At 31.1% G+C, this 20,881-nt stretch overlaps 1 protein-coding gene across 1 annotated transcript in view; it reads left to right on the plus strand.

Moving 5' to 3' along the window:
- The window catches only part of LOC115891691, a 31,358-nt gene extending 13,422 nt beyond the window's left edge, over positions 1–17,936 (plus strand). The window contains exons 2-3 of the mRNA XM_030912233.1: positions 4,692–4,941; positions 15,838–17,936. Coding sequence (XP_030768093.1) covers positions 4,692–4,941; positions 15,838–16,184 — 597 coding nt within the window. The 3' untranslated portion in view covers positions 16,185–17,936. The remainder of the gene's footprint in view (positions 1–4,691; positions 4,942–15,837) is intronic.
- Positions 17,937–20,881: the final 2,945 nt, after the last annotated feature.

Here is a 20,881-nt window from a genome sequence, read left to right on the forward strand (position 1 = left end):
GAAAAAAATAGATAATGTTCACAATAATAAACTATATCATTCATCGGAGAGTAAATATAAAAATTATTTTTAATATTTACTTATCAATAATTAATGAAACAGTTTTTCTTGCGAACATTAGCAATTTTATGTTAACAATAATACATCAGTAATATTGTTAGCAGTATAATCAACAGAAACATTAATGGGTATTAAATTGTAGACTTTCAAATAGGTACCTATAATATACTTTTTCTAATATTGTATTGACGAAAACATAAACAATATTGTTAGTTGTATGCACCCAATCCCGAAAAACTACAAAGCCAGCTAGAAGTTGTCAAATCCTTCAGCTCGGCAATCAAGATGGAAAAGAGACTAGAAAAATGTTCAGTAATGCATGTAAAAAAAGGAGTGGTAAACCACGAGCTGAGCACCGTACTGATGGATGGAACAACATTCAAAGCAATAAAACAGGAGGAAGGGTATAAATATCTCGGTTTTCACCAATCACTGGGTATCAGCCAAAAGGATACCAAGGAACAGTTTAAGAACGAACTGATAAAACATGTCAGAATCATATTGGCATCTAAACTCACATCAAAGAATTTATTTACGGCACTAAACACCTGGACTATACCTAGTATTGTGTACTCATTTGGTGTTTTGAAATGGACCCCAACAGACCTGAGGGGCATTGACATAAAAATCAGGACCCTGTTAACAAAATATCGATACCACCACCCAAAGTCCAGTGTGAACCGCGTATATATACCCAGGTCAAGAGGCGGAAGAGGCCTTCTAAATGTAGAAAATTGCCACAATACACAAGTTCAGAAACTGAGGAACTACTTCTTGAGTAACAACTTACCGCTTCACTGTACCCTCCGAGATATTGACCCCTCTTGACTTGATGAACCCCAACAGCCCAACTCTACGAAATTGGACGGAAATGGAAGAAGAGTGGGCCAGTAAAACTCTCCATGGCAGGTATAGAGCAAATTTAAAAAATACCACAATTAGTATGCTGGATTCAAATATTTACCTAAAAGCGGGTTACCTGTTCCCAGAAACCGAAGGAAGTATACTGGCAATACAAGATCAAGTTGTCCCGACACTGAACCATAGGAAATATGTCTTGAAGGAGAGAGTTGAAAGTGATCTGTGTAGGAAATGCAAGCGTGCAGCTGAGAGCATCCAACATATAACAGCAGGGTGTTCTATTTTAGCTCCAAGGCAGTATCTGGCACGCCATGATGAAATGGGAAAAATATACCATCAAGCTATAGCACTGGGAACTGGGCTAATGCAGGAAGGAATAGAATGGTACAGGTATAACCCAAATGATATTCTAGAGAATGCTGAATATAAATTGTACTGGAACATCACAATTATTACAGATCGATCTGTCCAGCATAATCGCCCTGATATGGTGCTTTTTAAGAAGAAAGTGGAGGAAGCCACAATAATAGATTTTATAACACCATTAGACGAAAACGTCCAAAAAGCATATCTAGAAAAGAAACAAAAATACGAAGAACTAGCATATGAACTTAGACAGTTATACAAATTAAAACAAACAAAAATCTTACCTCTAGTGATATCCGTCAATGGCTTAATACATCAGCAAACTGTGCGACATACTAAAGATTTGGGACTATCGCCAAATGTTTTATCCACCGCTCAAAAAGCTGTAATTCTGGGAACTGCACGCATAGTCAGATCGTTCCTTTACGCGAACTAGAGACTGCCTTGGTTAATAACCCGGCTATCTCTCCAAGAACTCTGAAAGGTGATGAAAAAAAAATTCAAATAGGTACCTATAATATACTTTTACTAATATTTTATTGACGAAAAACATAAACAATATTGATAAAAATATGCATGTCTCTATATCCATTGACTTAGAAAAATTAAAAATCAGTAAATATATCCCTACCAAGAAAGTCGAAGTTCTCAAACAAATTGAAGAAAACAAATAAAAATTAGAAATTTATCACTTACTTGTTTCAAAAATATCAAAAATACTGTCAAGTACTGAGGACTTATTGATTTTTTCGGCTGCTCATTAAATAAGGAATTACTCAACTTTGATCTCTGAGTCGAGTTGACCTCTGAGTCAAAGTTGAATGTCTGAAATAATACAAAATATATAGGTACATTATAAACATTATTATATATTTTTTATTCAAAAATAAAAACGGAAAGTATAACTTTAAGTATATGTACAAGGAAAAGCAAACTTATATTTTAATTAATTTTTTGGATCTTTCATATTTTGTCTTCGCATGTTGCATTGACTTGTTCACAGTTTCAAATTCCCCTTCGGTAAAGTTTTGACATCTATATCCAATCATTTCTAAGGTAGTAAAAATAAAAACAATCAGTTTTAATAAATAAAATAATGAGAAACTTACCTCTTGTACGGTAATCTTTGAGGCCCCTTTATGTCCTTATTTTAAAAATCTCAAATGATAACATTAAAAAATATTATTGAGAATAATAATTAATACTGAATATTATTTGTGATTTTATCATTAGATTGATAATATAATGATATATTTGTATCCTGGTTTTATCTACTTCAATCTTCAGTTGGCTAAAAGCTAACCTAAAACATAAAATCTAGCTTAAAAATAAACTAAACAAAATTTGCTATAGATACTTATTTATGGCTTAACATTATTAAAACATACATATATTTACATTCATTAAAATCTCATTCGAAAAGCATAAAACGTGATACCAAAAACGTAAAAAAAAACAAGTCCGTTAACCTAACCTAACTTATACCATTTGATCGAAAAAAGCGTCAGCGATGGCTATGAAAAGAAAATCGCTGTCATTTTATATGTCAAATTATATGGGGAAATGTCATCGATATTCATTTCCAAGCCAACTAGACGCCGTTTTTTTATCTTATGGTGTATTTGTTATATTATTAATTATTATTAACTTGCGCGGATCCTTCATTTGAATCTTTGCAATGTTGCAGAAAAACGTTTTAATCATCGTTCAAAAACAATGTTTCTCTAGCAAGATTACATCAATCACGACATAACGTTTAGAAATCAACATTACAATGCAAACTGTTTGGGGATTGACTGCAATGTTGCAAATGTAATGTTTTTGGCTTGGTGGGTATGTTTTTGATTATACTTGTACTCATAATTACTAGAACAAAAAAATAAATTGACTTTCCAGGGGTAGAAAGAAACTTAGTAGGTTGAGAAAGAAAGTAGGTTTTTAAGAAACACCAATTAAAATAAAGTGTTTAAGACCTACTACACATTTTTAACTGTGCACGAAGTTGTTCCATATTCTCAAATTCAATTTATTTCCAACAATTTAAAATTGTTTGACCTAACAACGGCCGTAAATTTATGGTGCGGCAGTAGATACACCTTATAACCGGCACAACTTAATTTAAAATTGCTATATGAGGTGCAAAAATTTTCCGGTTTGTGGCAATAAACATGTCGATATTGTTGGGTTGGTTATATTAGCTATTTTACGCTGTAATAAAAACATCGTAAATACTTTTCTTCGACAGTTTTTTACAATTCAGTAACATAGTTAGAGATTTATTTACACGACTATTTAGTTACTGATGATTAGCGTACCGTCATAATTGTAAAAAAACTGACTAGTATGAAAAATGGACTTTAAATTTTCATGTATTTTAAAGATAAATACATTATGTTCTAGTATGTCGATGTTGATGATTTTTTTTATGCAATTTATAGTTAATTTATTTGACTTTTTATTCCCTTTCCAAAACAAAAATTGAAGTCCCTATCGAGTTATCAATTGTACGAGGTAAAAAATGCTATTATTTTTACGAAAATATATACAGGGTCGCTGATATGTATGGGAACGGTCGATTATTAGGTAAAATATAAGGGGTACCGCTAAAGTTAAATATAAAAGTTATAGGGTTTTTCAAGTATTATATAGTGGGTAATAGATTAAAGTATACAGGGTCGGTTATAAAGTCGTGGTACAACAAAGTTTCATTTTTTTAAATTGAACCCCCAGTATATTATTGCATATTTCAGTTCTTCCTTCAATTCTAAGCAAAAATTGAAATACACACAATGTACCTCAAACCAATCGTTTGCGAGTTATTGACTTTTAAAAATATCACTTAAACAATATAAATGGTAACTTGAAAACTAATGTCAAATATTTGCGCAGATTGGCATCGTTAAATGAAACCGAACATATCGAAATTAATTAAATAGAATATTTTAAGTGATATTTTCAAAAGTCAATAACTCGAAAACGGTTGGTTTGAGGTACATAGTGTGTATCTCGATTTTTGCTTAGAATTGAAGAAAGAACCGAAATGTTCAATAATATACAGGGTGTTGTACTTTTTGCGGTGCCTCTTATATTTTACCTAATAATCAGCCCTTCCCATACATATCAGCGACCCTGTATGTAACATTCCATTGAATAGTTTAAAGTAAGCAAACGAAAGTAGTGGAATATCAAAGTAATAAATATTAAAGCCCCTACTTTACTTTTTTATTTATTTTATTTTTCGCGAGAAAAACCTCATATTCTGGGGTTGAAATATAAGTAAGGAAAAATATTTGCACTTATTTAAAACTCATCCTGTATAATCTCCTACATAACATTACAACGCAACATAGCTTTCAAAAAAGTTTTGAAGTAAATGGTTTTACTAAATTGACATTTATTTTCAGGAACGCGCTTTGAGGTACATTGACACACTACCAAACGAGTTGGATGTTGGAGTGGGTGTCAAAATCAAATCAAATGGTCGAGTGTCCAAAAGAATGCAAAGAGAGGCTTTGCCGGATGAACCGAAAGCAAGGGAAAGTGCCGTGGAGAATATCCTTTGGGATCGCATCTCCGATTACCTTAGCACTCATGTGATCGAGCTGAAGATGCCTTCTAATACAGTTCACGATATGAAGAAGTCTGTGGAAGAAGGTAAAAAACTATTAATTTTCTTAAAAAAGTTTTTCTAGTTATAATTTAGCTGTTTGATAATCCTACTTTAATCAACCTAATACAACTAATAAAAACAGCAATATTTATGAAATAATGTTGCTGTCATTTGGTATCTTTAATTGTTTTCAAGAAGGTTTGGAGAAACATAGGGCTAAAGTGACATTGGTATTTTTGTACCTTTAGCAGCTAACGGTTGTTTACACGATGAACATGAATTGTCATATTGTTTATTTATTATTTGATTAAAAAAATACGAATTTAAAATATTATTCAAGTAGATATTTAATAGAAATATTCGAACATTCTTAACAGTCTTCGAATATCTCTTCTTTATTCGAAATACAGGGTGGTCCGAACTGTATTCCGGAAATTTCGGCAGCATATTCTACAGATAAAAATATGTAAAAAAGTTCATATAAATGTATGTCCTAAAATGCTTAATTTCGGAGATACAGGGTGTAGATGTTTTATTTTTATTCTGATTTTTTCCAAATAACTTCTAAATTAACGTCAATATTTGGATGAAAATTGGCGACGGAGTGTTTTTTGACATGAGAAATTTGATTTTGATATCAATATGACTCCTATTTTTTAGGGGGCGTCACCTACATATGTTTTAACTGTTCTGAAGAGCAATAACTTTTCGTCCATACCTGTATAAAACTACTGAGTGAAAAAATATACATTTCCGTGATTTTTTACGTAAAAAATGACTCTTAGTTAAGATCGCTACAAGCAACCGTTCTCAAAATATTTAGAATGGAAATAGTCAATACATGTCATTATTGACAAAAAATAAACATGTTGATTAGGTAGATAGAGAAGGCTGAAATTTGGAAAATTTTTATTTTTTTAAATTAATGATAAATGTTTCTTCGAAAAAATGATGATAAAACAAATTCTGTTGGACTTTGGGTAAAACTTTCCAAATTTATGATTTCAGTCTAAGTCGATGTTTAATTTATGTCAATGATGACAGGTGTTGATATTTTCGATTCTAAATATCTCGAGGACCATTACACGTAGCGATTTTTACCAAGATACCTATTTACGTAAAAAATGTCGTAAATGTATATTTTTTTATACAGTTATATATTAGTAGTAAATACATATATATTTAGATTAGTTCTATACAGGTACCGGCGGAAAGTTATTACTCTTCAAACTAGTTAAAAAATATGTAGGTGGCGCCCTCGGTGGCGCCCTCTACAAGTAGTAGTCATATTGACATTAAAATCAAATTTATCATGTCAAAAAACTCCCCGATACCAATTTTTATCCAAATATTGACATTACTTCAGAAAATATTTGGAAAAAATCGAAATAAAAATGAAACTTCTACAACCACTAGCTCCGGAACTAAGGATTTTAGACCGGTGTGAACTTGGCAGCCGCGAATTGGCAGCAAAATAGCCGAGAGATCCCGAACGCAAAATTGTATCTGAGGTGGAGTTTTCGCACATGCGGAATATTATATATGACGTTATTGTGTCAATCTATTATAGCCCTTGGAATATATCCAACAGAAGGGTTTAATTTGAATAATATTGGAAACACATCTTAAAATTAATGAGAAGTATATTCAAGGGTACCTACATTAACACAATATTTGAAATAATCATAGAATTATTCCGATTCATTTCAAAAAGGCCAAAAAAGTACACACCTCTAAATTAACGTGTTTCGTGCGACTGATATCGTTCTATATTGGAATGTATACAATTTACTTCCAAACCCTTGAATTAAAAAAAAAGTAATTACGTATTCCGACTTAATTTGAGAAGAATACACCTCTAAATTTTGTGTATTAAAACGAATATTTATGCTTTTCATACTTCCGTTTTCAAATTTACTTGCAAACCCTTACGGGGGTAGTTAAAGGGTTAAATTTAAAAAAATCTAACTACGCATTCCGACTTAATTTGAGAAAAATACACCCCTGAATTTTGTGTATTAAAAGGAATATTTATGCTTTTCATACTTCCGTTTTCAAATTTACTTGCAAACCTTTACAGGGGTAGTTAAACGGTTAAATTTAAAAAAATCTAACTACGCATTCCCACTTAATTTGAGAAGAATACACCTCTGAATTTTGTGTATTAAAAGGAATATTTATGCTTTTCATACTTCCGTTTTCAAATTTACTTGCAAACCCGTACGAGGGTAGTTAAAGGGTTAAATTTAAAAAATCTAATTACGCATTCCGACTTAATTTGAGTAGAATACACCTCTAAATTTTGTGTATTAAAAGGAATATTTATGCCTTTCATACTTCCGTTTTCAAATTTACTTGCAAACCCTTACGGGGGTAGTTAAAGGGTTAAATTTAAAAAAATCTAACTACGCATTCCGACTTAATTTGAGATGAATACACCTCTAAATTTTGTGTATTAAAAGGAATATTTATGCTTTTCATACTTCCGTTTTCAAATTTACTTGCAAACCCGTACGAGGGTAGTTAAAGGGTTAAATTTAAAAAAATCTAATTACGCATCCCGACTTAATTTGAGAAGAATACACCTCTAAATTTTGTGTATTAAAAGGAATATTTATGCTTTTCATACTTCCGTTTTCAAATTTACTTGCAAACCCGTACGGAGGTAGTTAAAGGGTTAAATTTAAAAAAAATCTAATTACGCATTCCGACTTAATTTGAGAAGATCACACCTCTAAATTTTGTGTATTAAAAGGAATATGTATGCTTTTCATTCTTCCGTTTTCAAACTTACTTGCAAACCCGTACGAGGGTAGTTAATTATAACATTTGAGGGTAGTTAAATTTGACGGTAGTTTGCAAGTAAGTTTGAAAGCGAAAGTGTGTAAAGCATACAAATTCCTTTTAATACACATAATTTAGAGGGGTATTCTTCTCAAATTAAGTCGGAATATGAAATTAGATTTTTTTTAAATTTAACCTTATAACTACCCCCGTACGTTTTTGCAAGTATAATTTTACAGCGGGGGTACGGAAAACTACGGTACGTACACAGCATTTTGATGTGTGCACTTTTCAGATAAAGTATGAATACAAAATATTTTTTTTAATTTACCCCCATTACTACCCTCGCAAGGATTTGCAAGAAAATTTGAATACGAGGGGTTTCGAAAAGGTATAATTTCTCTTTAGTATATTAAATTTAAAGGTGTTTACTGAAAAAATAAAAATAATTATCTGATTGCTTCTAATATTATGTTAATGTTTTACCTTTGCAAATGTTTATCATTAATTTTAAGAACTGTTACAAATATTATTCGGCTACTATACAAACTAAACCCTTTTGTTGATTTGGTTCAGTTTGGTTTATTTTTTTTATATTCTAAGGGTTAATAAATTGACAAAATACCTTAGTATATATAATATTTCGTATGTGCGAAAACTCTACCTGAGATACGATTTCGCATTCGGGAACTCTCGGCTCTTTGGCTGCCAACTTGTGGCTGCTAAGTTCACACCGGTGGATTTTAGGACATACATTTGTACGAACTTTTTTACTTAATTTTATCTGCCGAAGTTTCCGGAATACAGTTTGGACCACCCTGTATACACTCAGAGGCAAAAAAAAACGGAACGGAGAAATATTTGTTCAAATTTAAAGTGTTATATTTTTATTATTTTATCCCTGTTTTCGTGATTTTTTTAGTAAGCAGTATGTAATTATATCAACTTTAATTCGTAAACGAAGTTTCTTATAAACTTTAGTATTTGGTATATTATACAGGGTTAATCGAGGGGTTGTTTTGTTACCCTAACTTTAAAACACCCGATGGACCACACCATCCATTATTTCAACTCTTTGAGTATGTTTTTTTTGTTTATTAGGTCGTACGTTTAGAGGACGATTTTTTTCTATGATTTCCAACTCACAAGGTATCTGATCCATTGTTACGATTTTCCCGATATTGTTTTTGTTGTTATGACAGTTCTTACTGTAGTCTAAGACTTAATAATGGTTATCTATTTCCCTGAAGATGAAAGAAAAGGACTGAACATCTCGGTCCCATACATTTATATTAAAACTGGTCTGTTACACGTGTTTGTGGACTTTGTGTTGTTGTCTAAAAATATTCTTGTTTTTGTTAATACACTTAAATAATGACTAAAAAGTTGATATGTATCTCGCTGGTATTAAATACCGTATGACGTAAACGTATTTTTTTGAGATAAATGAAAATGTTAATCATGGTCAGATGAATTATGCATATATTAGAGCATCAAGTTACTGACTGATAAAAATATCAGTTATCACAATTAAAAAATTGTTTAAAGTTTATTTATTTTCGTAATTTTAAATTTGATGCGAATAGACTTATCAAATTTCATACCACAAGATGTTTCGGGATTACCGAATAATACTTTTACCTGACACGAAATGCGTTAGGTACCCGGCAACACTACGATTCCGAAGGAGGAGTAGTGTTGCCGGTATCGCATTGAGTGTCACGTAAAAGTATTAGTCTAAGAGCTAGCAACGTTTTCGAGAAAGTATTTCAAGACGTCAGGCTCTTTGATATATCTTTTATTATGCTCTCTGGAACAGCGTGCAGGCCGTCTGGCTGCCGATACACGTTGCGTTCACTACTGCGCATCCAAAGAAGATCCTCTATTTTTTACTTAGCGCTTTAAATTCTAGTATTGAATAAAAACCGAGCAAGTCTCCATTAGCTCGGCGCGTAGAGCTTTTGCCTATGAAGCGAAGGTTAGTGGTTCGATTCCGGCTGGAGCTGCAACTTTTTTATTTTTTTTTTCGTTTATATTCTGATAGTAAAGTATTAAATATTTGCTTTTTTATCACCAGAACGGATAGCGTTTATGGGTTTATGATCCGTAGTGTATATAAGTAGAATTTGATACTTTCATTTGTTTTGAAGGATTATTGTGGTAATTAATTATTAGATAGGTTTAGGATGGTCTGGCTGCCGCACCGGTAGGTGGCGTTCACTACTGCGCATGGGTACAGGGTGTCTCATTTTCGTACGTTTTTTGGGATTTGTGATATCTGGGATTTCTCGTTTATGAGTGGAGATACAATGATGCGTTTTTTTTTCACATTACTTTGCCAGTTTTTTATGTAACTAAATATTTTACCCCTAGATTTGTGCATTTTCTACACATTAACATTAATCAATCTTGTTTAGAAAGTATTATTATTTTATTTAATTTAATTTAACCAGATAATTTTGTTTTCCATCGTTATCTTAACAAACTGAACTGAAAATAAACTTGTGTAGCTTTTAGATAACAATCTGTTAAAAAAAGTATTATTAAAATAATAAACAACAGCTGAAAAAAATATTTTGAAGAAAGACAGGCAGAAATTACCTTAATAAAGCATTAAAATCTTAATTTTTATATATTATGTTTAAATCTTTAAAATAAAATTATAAACGAGAAATCCCAAAAAACGCACAAAAATGGGACGCCCTGTACACATGTGATGCGCAGTAATGAACGCAACCTACCGGCGCGGCAGCCAGACCATCCTAAACCTGCCTAATAATTAATTACTACAATAATCCTTCAAAACAAATGAAAGTATCAAATTCTAGTTATACCCACTACGGATCATAAACCCATAAGCGCCATCCGTTTTGGTGATAAAAAAAGCAAATATTTAGTACTTTACTATCAGAATATAAACGAAAAAAAAATAAAAAAGTTACACCCCCAGCCGGTATCGAACCATTGACCTTCGCGTCATAGGCGAAAGCTCTACGCGCCGAGCTAATGGAGACTTGTTCGATTTTTATTCAATAGTAGAATTTAAAGCGCTAAGTAAAAAATGGAGGATCTTCTTTGGATGCGCAGTAGTAAACGCAACGGGTATCGGCAGCCAGACGGGCCGCATGCTGTTAAAGAGAGCATAATAAAAGATATATCAAAGAGCCAGACGTCTTAAAATACTTGTTTTCCCGACGTTTCTAGCTCTCGTACTATATTAGGTAATTCCGAAACATCGAGTTATATTCAAAAGATTATACAACGAAATAAAGTACATATATATTTCTTATTTCGCCATTTTGTATTAAGAATTGAGGGATATTTTGTGGAACTGACAGAAATGACTTTTGAATTAATATTTTAAAAAATGACAATTACAATATGGCCACCAAGCGATAAGTTGTATAATCAATATAACTCGTTGTTTTGTTTATTAGAGATTATCACAGATTTAGTGACAGACATTATATTTACGTTTTATTTTGGTTTCAAGTGCTCTCAAAATTTATTTGTTAGCGTATCCTGTTGTACATTTTTGCAAATCAGTAATAATAATAATAAAATACCATAATCCCAAATACCACCCCACCTATACATATTATGTCTCCGGATTTCTCCGGTCTTTATAAAAGGAAAAACTTTTTTATTATTGGCATTTTGAGAAAGATGCACTTTTTATAAAAAAAATGCTTAATCTAAAATGGTTAATCTCGTTAATACTTTTCCAAATTTCCATACCGTTTTAGAGAAAATTAAGAAAAACATGAAAATATGAGTTCTAAAAATCAAAAAGCATTTATATCAATTGGATTTCATTCTATGATAGATGGTTATTATCAGGCCCTAGATACTCAATGGTAATTTTATAGAACTACAAATTTAGTTTCTTCCGCATCGCCAGACGGTGCAAAAGACATTAAAGTACAGTTTTCTAATTTATATTTGAAGACAACATGACGCATTGCATTTTTTTCAAAATTTCAATAATAAAAAACTTCGTCTTGTAAAGACAATCCGGGAATATATTGTATTATACCTTATTTTAATAAGTATACAAAATATACCTATATAAAATTAACCATATTAAATAAACAGTTGTTTAAATATGTAAAATATGAACATGTGTGGTTTTAAGTTTATTTTGTTCCATAGCAAAATTGCCTTATATCTATCAAAAATAGTAGATAAAATAGTATTTTAACCTCAAGGGAGATTAGATAATGATACTTTAACAGCGAGGGATAGGTTAAAAACTTTATTTCTTCTCGCACGTTTTTTAATTGCTTCCATTTTTGAAAATTTTTGTATTCCTTTTCATAAGTTATTCGGGATTTAAATGGAAGTAGTTTGTATATGGCGTTTGTCGCCTCAGCCTGAATATCTTTTGGTAATTTACTTATTTCGTGTTAAGCCATTTCTGGCTCCAATTCAATCAGCAATTGACACGAAAGAGAATTAAAAAGTGTTGACTCAAAACTGGCAGCTAAAGAGACAGCTTTATTTATTTGTCAAATTACATAGAAACCAACTACCTAGCCAACTCAGCACAATATTTTTTCTACTCGTAAATTCCTTGAAATAATAATTTCTGAATATTTTTTAAAACGTAACTCGTTATGGAAAAAAATATTGTTTTATACACGACGATAAAATTGCATTATCGCAAAATGCCATTTTATCGTCTTGCATAAAAAATAACTATTTGTCTGATGATACTCGTATGAGCGAAACACGTGTCACATAGTCTAGTTTTAATATAAATGTATGATACCGAAACTTTGAGTCTTTTTTCTTTTTTTTTAATTTACTCATCTATCTATCTTGTATCTTTCAGAAAAATGGACACTTTCGTTAAATTTCTATATGATTTTATTAGCAATACATGTATACGTCATTATTTATGTAAAGAAGTAACTTCGTTAGCCCTGAAATTAAATTTATTATAGTTTTACTTTTCAGATCTGGTGTTTTCTACGCTCTTGAATTCTAACTATTTCTATAATTCTCTCTTACTCTTCGCAAACTATCTTACAACTTCAACAAATTGTTTTAACTACACGGACATAGCTTGCTTTCTTATCTACTACGACCTTGTTTCCTTTTTAAGGAAACTTATTGTCTGTTAAAAGTTTTAAAATGCCACTAAAGCACGACTTTTACGCTGTAAAAGTCGACATTAAGCTACACAGCAGTTCGTTAAAACTCATTTGGAGATAGTTCGGCCGCTTAACTTTTAAGCTCTGTATAAATTGATTTAGATGAGGAAGGATATTATTTCAGGCTGTTCGTTTTAAGTCTGTATAAGTTTTAAGTGTTTTAATTCATATAATTTATATAAACGAGTGTATCTTATGTGGAAGTGAGTTAAATTTTATGTTACTAAGGGGAGGTTACTAAAGGGAGTGTAGTTGTGTCTTAGTTTAATATATTAAACTAATATTATATATAATTATTATAATTTTGCACGACAAGATTTACCCCCATTAACCTAAGGTTGTTAATTGGACGCCATTTATTTTTATGCCAGTGCCTTTATCTTGTTAATGGGGCCTTATCGAATATACACAGAAAACCAGGCTACTAGTATTATAGCAGGTTGCCAGACGAATTTGCCTTTACCCGATTACGTTCATACTCGAGATTGAGATTCACTGCCGGCTAGATGATTGCCGAGTATTTATTATTTTCATTTTAAATGTTTACCTTCACTTAAGGTAACAGTTAAAATAAAAATACTTAAATATTTATTATTTGAGTATGTTTACAAACTAAAACTTAAAATAAATAGATTCTCTAAACCCAAAACTCATTTCCAGTTATAACAAGTGTTCAAAAAGACCACCTTCTTGTGCTAGACAGAAGCCTAGGCGGTCGTAAAATCCCCGTCTGACATTGGCTAACATATTAGGGCTAATAGTTTGGAAAGCCTCTTGTATTTTTACTTGAAGCTCATCCAGATTATTAGCCCTAGTAAAATCAAAAAGAAATCATTGGGAGAAAGATCTGGTGATCTAGCGGGCCACAAAATAGTTCCATATCCACTAATTAAATGGTTGGGAAAAGTATTGTTCAAATATTTTTGAACAATACGGGTATTGTGAGCAGGACAACCATCTTGTTGAAACCAGACATTGTGGAATCTTTCTCCCAATAACTCACGAATTCTAGGGATAATCTGCTACTGTAATTTTTTACAAATTACTTTGCCACAGTTAAATTACTCTTTATAAAAAATGGACCAATCATGTGCTCCCCTACAAAACCATCCCAAACATTTAGCTTTTGAGGATATTGCGTGCATATCTCAAAATATCTGTGCAAATTTTCCCGAGACCAATATCGTACTTGTGTAGGGTTATGACAACTCAATAAAGGAAAACTTGATTCGTCGGTGAAAACTATACACCGAATAAATTTTTCATCTAAATTGGCCTTTTCCATTACAGATTCACAAAACGCCATAATGCCGAAATTGGTCTTCATGGAAAATTTCTGCAGTTTTGCGCGCTTTATACGATCGGTATCCATTACAATTACATTACATATCATTTTACAATTTTAATTTTCTCATGAACTTCGTAAACATCCATTATTTTACTTAAAAAATAAATTTTACACGAGAGCTGTCGCGAGAATCTATGTATTCGTTTTGACTATTAAAACACGAATAAATTCAAATTGTGAAACATTCTTATCACATATCTATCTATTTTTATTTTATCGCATTTTTTCGCCTGCTTTTTATCCGGCGGACAGGTATACGCTAATTCGTCCAAGTTGTGCCTATGTTACTACTACGGTGATCCGGTCTGTATATTCTGAGTATATATTAAATAATTAGGGAGACAGCACACATCCCTATCGAACTCCACGTTGTACTGCTTTTCGTCTATTTCGCCTTGCTCTAACCTTATGTATGCTCTCTGATTCCAATATAGTTTTTTTAAGAATTAAATATCGTTCTTGTCTAGTCCTTTTTCTTGCAAGATGTTAAACAGCACTCTGTGTTTTACTTTATCAAAGGCCTTTCCGTTGTCGATGAAAAAATGTATAGGTACGTCTTTTTGTTGATCTCTACATTTCTGTAAGAGAAGAGACAGGCCAAACATTGCTTCAATGGTCCCCATTCCTTCTCAAAAGCCAATTTGGCCATCATCTAATTCAATTTCATATTTTTGGAATATTCTGTGTTGAATTATTTTAAGTAGTATTTTTAAAACATGGCTCATTAGCTTGAAGTGTTTTTCGCGGTGTTATTTTTTTTTTTGGAATAGGGACAAAAATTGACTTTAGCCAATCTTGTGGGAACTCTGCTTTTGTAGATTTGGTTTAACAGTCTAGTTAACATAGGGATGTTTTCCTTATTTATCAATTCATGCAGTTCTTCTGGGCCGCAGGCTTTTCTTACTTTACTATTTTTTATAGCTCTCTCTACTTCTGAAATTAAGATCAGGTGCCTCTTCAAATCCATTTTTGATGTTGCAAAATCTAGGAATTTCCGGTGCGAACAGTTCTCCGACATATTGTTCCTCGCGGGGATTCTTAGCACCCCCTGACCATTGAAGGTCTGCCGCGGACTGGGGGCGGTCGTATTTGTTTTCACCATGATTGTTTTTCTAAGGAAGAATAGTGCAGTAATTTCCCCTTGTTTTCTGGTGTACAAACGCCGGTTTTATAGTTACCACTGCGCCGTTTGTTGTTCGTTTCACAACCATTCTGGTCCATTTGACCTCTGCTTCTGATCGATTATGAAAAAATAGCTGCCATTTTTGATTCCTAAATGCTTTCACCTTCATCCATCGAGATCTTACCGACAAGGCCCTACCAGTACATTACCGCCGGCGTCGCTTCATGGATATTTAAGGTTACTACGCCCTCTCACCACGACTAGGTAGAAATCTATGAGAAGGATAGATGTCATAAGATGGGTAATTTAAAAAAAATCGATAATTTCAAAAATAAAATTGAAATACATACGATTTTTTTTGCGTAGCTTTATACGTAGAGCTATTAATACTATATTGCAAAAATAAAATTGTCTTTTTACAATAAGTTATCCCTATCTACTGTTAAAAAAAATTGTCCAACATGTAAATTTTGATAAAATTAAATTGTAGCATTTAACTAAAAAATAATTTTCTTGCTATTCTTTTCAGGCAGAGGAAAAGGCGGCGGTGGAGGTGGTAAAAAAGGAGGGGGCGGTGGAGAAAAAATGAAGGGCATGATGATGATGATGATGATGAAAGCGGCCATCCTCGGTGCCCTAGCCCTGAAAGCCATCGGATTACTCGCTTTCAAAGCACTGCTAGTAGCCAAGGTAGCCCTAACGATATCCTCAATTATCGCTCTGAAGAAGCTGCTTGAGCACAAGCATCATTCTTCAACGTACGAGATTGTTGCCACTCATCCACATCACGAAGAAGTCGGTCACTATGACAGAGCCTTCACTCAGGATCAGTTGGCCTATAAAGGCTACGAAGGAGCTGCTAGAAACAGATTTTAATTCATCCAGTTAACTGGTTTATTTAATTTATTTAACTTATTTATTTATTGCTGTTTTCCACTGATATTACTTCAATAAGAGATGGTACTACTGATCTAAATATTCTGTTTCTAGTCTTCAAGTTAAACTCATTTATTTTAATAATAGTCTAAAAACCTTCAAAACTTTTTTTTATAATTAATTAATCCCCAGTTGTATTAGATTTTCTGCATTATCATCTGTAAATCGAATAAATAGCTTTATTATTTGTCAGAAGCTAAATAAGTGATTCCCAAAGTAAACCAGTAAACCAGTAAAAAAATGGTCTACGAGAAAAAAATAATTTAGGAACCCCTGCTAAATAAAAACTATGAGATGTAAAAAGAAACCCATAGTTACAAAGCTTTAGTTAATATCTTTGGAAACTGAATTTAACACAAAATTGTGTCCATATTAATAAAAATACGATTTTATACATGTATAACAATATTCAAATATATACTTTGTCATAAGTATATATTTTTATAGAAGAAATAATATTGGTATCCTTTTTGTATTGTCAACCATAAATAAGTACATGAAGGGTTTAGATTATATTGGGTGCAAATTAGCTGTAAATTTTGGTGGTTTCAAAGTCTTACAACTCCACTTTGGGAGTTCTGTTAGAATAAAATCAATTCAGAATAGATCGGGTTTATAAAGTTAGAAATTAAAGAATATGTCGCAAAAAGATTATACTTAAAACTGACTTTATAAGTGAATCTTAATTATTCTTATTAATTATTCTCTTAAACTAGTTTTGATCGGTAGTATAGATAGTATATAGCTTACAAATACTTTATATTTACCACCTTGCCATATATAGAAGTATTTATACTGTTCTCATTACAAAAAAAAATTGATTTGAACATTATACAATTATGAAACACTCACGTACGGAGATATTAATTTCCTGTGTTTCATTCAAATATTAATTAATAACTTATTCTTCTCATGTGTTCTTTGTGGTCTTTTTGTCTATATTTTTAATATCCTTTAATTAATATTATTTTTAAATTATTTATATTCTTTCATATGCTGAAATTTATTAAAAAATCTTATATTTTGCATTTGAACTTCATGGCTAGATAATTTAATATCTGATTTCTGTATTCTCTGTGTACCTAAGTATTCAACAAATAAAAATTCTATAAAATTTATTGCTACGTCTAAAAATACTTTTAATCATAATTTTTCAAACAGATCTGCATAATTTTCATATCCTTCTTCTTCTCAAAATAATACACCGTTCTGAAAATTGAGAAAAATTTCGAAAATTCATGCCAAAACCTAAGATAGTATATTTTGTACGCCAGACTATATATCTCGACGAAAAAGGATATGTATGGGTGCCAATTTATTAAGATGGCGGAAATATATTTCAAAGAATATTCCTGCAAAAGGATATTGCAGATCAGGGAAATGCAGAACGAATTTCCTCTATCGTGTTCTACATATTGATATTTCATATATTCTAGTTGTGTATTATAAGATCACTTTTTATTTATTATTTCTTATTCATTTTATTATGTTTTTTAACGTACGGGTTAGTATTTTATTTATAAAATGTTTTTGAAAATAAAATTTGTAGGTGAAATATCTATAAACTATTTGTTGGACTTTAGAAAATTCATAATAATCTTAGTGTAAACCAATAAAGATATTAATGGTATACTTAGGGAAGAAAATGAGGGTAAAATAGAATTATTTTATTAGTTTTAAAATAATGTATTTATATAATATTTATATAATGATCTCTAGAATAATAAAATATATTTATCTTTCAATATACCATAGAGGTACCTCTTATGTACCCCAGAAGCAAACTTATTAAGTCACAAAACATAGTTTTGAGAAAAATGAATTTAAAGTTATTTTCTAATTACTCAGTTATTTTTAAACCTATGATTGTACTATTTGGTATATATATTAAATGAAATGTAAAACAGTTTTTAAATAAATCATACCAACATGTTTTTGAGTGACTTAACATGAGTTGTGTAAAAAAATATTTACAGAGCTTAACCTAGCCAAAATTATTAAAACAAAACCATATTAAGTCCAAATAAAAGTATATTACTGACATAATAAAAAAATATTTAACAGAAAATTGTAAAACTTTGAGAAATATTTAATAAGTTTAAATTAACTACCCTATAATAGCAAAACTGTCAAAATTTTCGTCACTGTGAACCCGTGGACATAACATACTAAACCAACCAAAGATGTTTGAGCCAAACTGCTTTTACGTGACTTAGGGTCTAACGATAGGGATAGGGTAAAACGGGAAAGAGCAAAGGGTAGAACATAAAAAGTTAAATAACTTGACGTATATACCATAAATATGTCAATTTTGGACTTAACATGGTTTGTTTCTAAGGCACAGAATAAGGTATACTTAAATTGTAGAAGTCTAATGAAAAGGTTTTAAAATTTAAGAATTGTTTTTATTTATATGACAAAAATATAAAATCTTGAGAGATAAATATAAAACAATATAAAAATATTTAAGTAAATTTTTAGTTAAAAATATATTTATTTGTTAGTGATATTATGCTGGTTGTGGTATATATTTATTTGTACAATTATTATTTATTTTGTTATTTTTATATCGTCATGAAACGCTGGTGTAGGTTCCCAATAATACAAAAATTGCACATTGTAAATAAGTAGTATGTAGAATATTTATTTAATTAGCTTTAATTTTTATGTTTTACAATGATGTCCATTCTGGTCAATGTTGATTATACATATATTTATTTTATTTTGAGTGTTCAATTAGTTTCTATCGACATTATTTCTATGTTAATTTAATTTTGTTATGGTTTTTTGTTTGTTCTTATATGATCTTATGATACACACATAAAAATATATCTAGCTCTACCTGTTAAAATCTATTAAACTCAATTTTACAACCTGTTTTTTCTGTTTCACTATGTGCTTTAACTGAACTGAATAAAGACCTGCTTTATAAAATTAAATAAGCATTTTCTTTTGTTTCCTGTCTCCAAAAACTTAACAGATAATAACATTAAGATGATGTACGTAAAGATGCTTATTTTTGCTTATACCGGGTGCGTCTCAAAAGTGGCTCACCCCCTATAACTTTTTTATTTCTTCAGATAAAAAAAAACGAGATTTGGTATGTTAGTATATGACATAAATTAGGATTGATTGACGTATTCAATTGTTTTTGGTCACTTCCGGTTTCACCGGAAATGACTACAACTTTTGATTTTTAAATGGCACCCTCGGTATTTTTTTACTCTATTGGATAGAAAATTATATTCTGAATAGAATGACATATCATATGTCAACTTTTGACATTCTCGCTTAACAAAAAATCGTATTTCAAAATTCAATCTAGAGTGCCATGGCTATGTTAAAAACACTAATTCTTAATCAAGGAGCCTTAGAAAAATAGATTTGATAGTTTAATGTTATTAGTGTCTTGTCCTGGCCAGTTAGAAAATAATCAAATCGTATTTTTAATCATATCTCAATTTTCTCAAATAGAACGAGGGTGGCTCATTAGCATATTTGGAAAAATCATTTTTTTACAAGTAATTTGATACCACACATTTGGTATTTCGAGTCAAATTTTCGTTACGAACCCCAAGTTATAATTTCAAATAAACCATATGCAAAAATGTCAAAAGTTCACATATGATATGTCATTCTATTCGGAGTGTTATTTTCTTTCGAATAAAGTAAAAAATACCGAGGGTGCCATTTAAAAATCAAAAGTTGTAATCATTTCCGATAAAACAGGAAGTGACCGTAAACAATTGAATACGTCAATCAATCCTAATTTATGTCATATACTAACATACCAAATCTCGTTTTTTTAACTGAAACAATAAAAAAGTTATAGGGGTGAGCCACTATTGAGACGCACCCGGTATACAAATTTAAACCTTACCTTTTGAGATTTATGGAACCTCTATGAATATGAAAGACGATTTAATAGGATGGTTTCTTACTTTTACCGTATTATGGGATGGTGAAAGGTATACCGTTGGTTAAAAAAATTGTTTATGAGAATTTTGTTTGGAAAAACGTAAGATATACTGCTGAATATTAAAGTTAATTTTAAATTGGAGGAGATAAGGCACGACACTATAATTCTTGTGCGTACCTTTGCTGGCATACATTGCTTAAATAAAAAATACTGTAATTTGCCGCATTTCGTACATTTTATAAAAGTGCTTTAAATATTTCGTCGAAGAAGGCTGGGGAATGAAAATCGATGATAATTTTGGCGAGGTAAATTTCTAGAAGTCATTTTCTAAAAAATGACATAAAACTTAATCAAAAATCAATACTAATTATAGAAAAATTAAAAAATGATAGAACGTTTGCAGACACACAAATCTATTTCTCAAAAAAAAACTATTCACTAATAAGAATTATTAACCTAATAAATTTACCGTCCTTGCGATTGTACCACTTAATTAGAATTCAAATTTTTGAAAGACCCACGATGCAATTCTCGTAGCCATCTATCAGTGAACTCACAGAATGGCAACAATAGGCTGTAGTTGGAAATCAGTATTAAATTCTTAAACCAAATCCCGTTTATGTATATATATGGCACAATAACGCAAAGTATAGAGAGAAATCAGCTGATCTGGTATGAACATGTAGAGTGTAGAGCGAAAGAAAAATCCAAGATGGCC

Source organism: Sitophilus oryzae, unplaced genomic scaffold, assembly GCF_002938485.1.
Source record: "Sitophilus oryzae breed Bouriz unplaced genomic scaffold, Soryzae_2.0 scaffold_1190_pilon_pilon, whole genome shotgun sequence".
NCBI lineage: Eukaryota > Metazoa > Arthropoda > Insecta > Coleoptera > Curculionidae > Sitophilus > Sitophilus oryzae.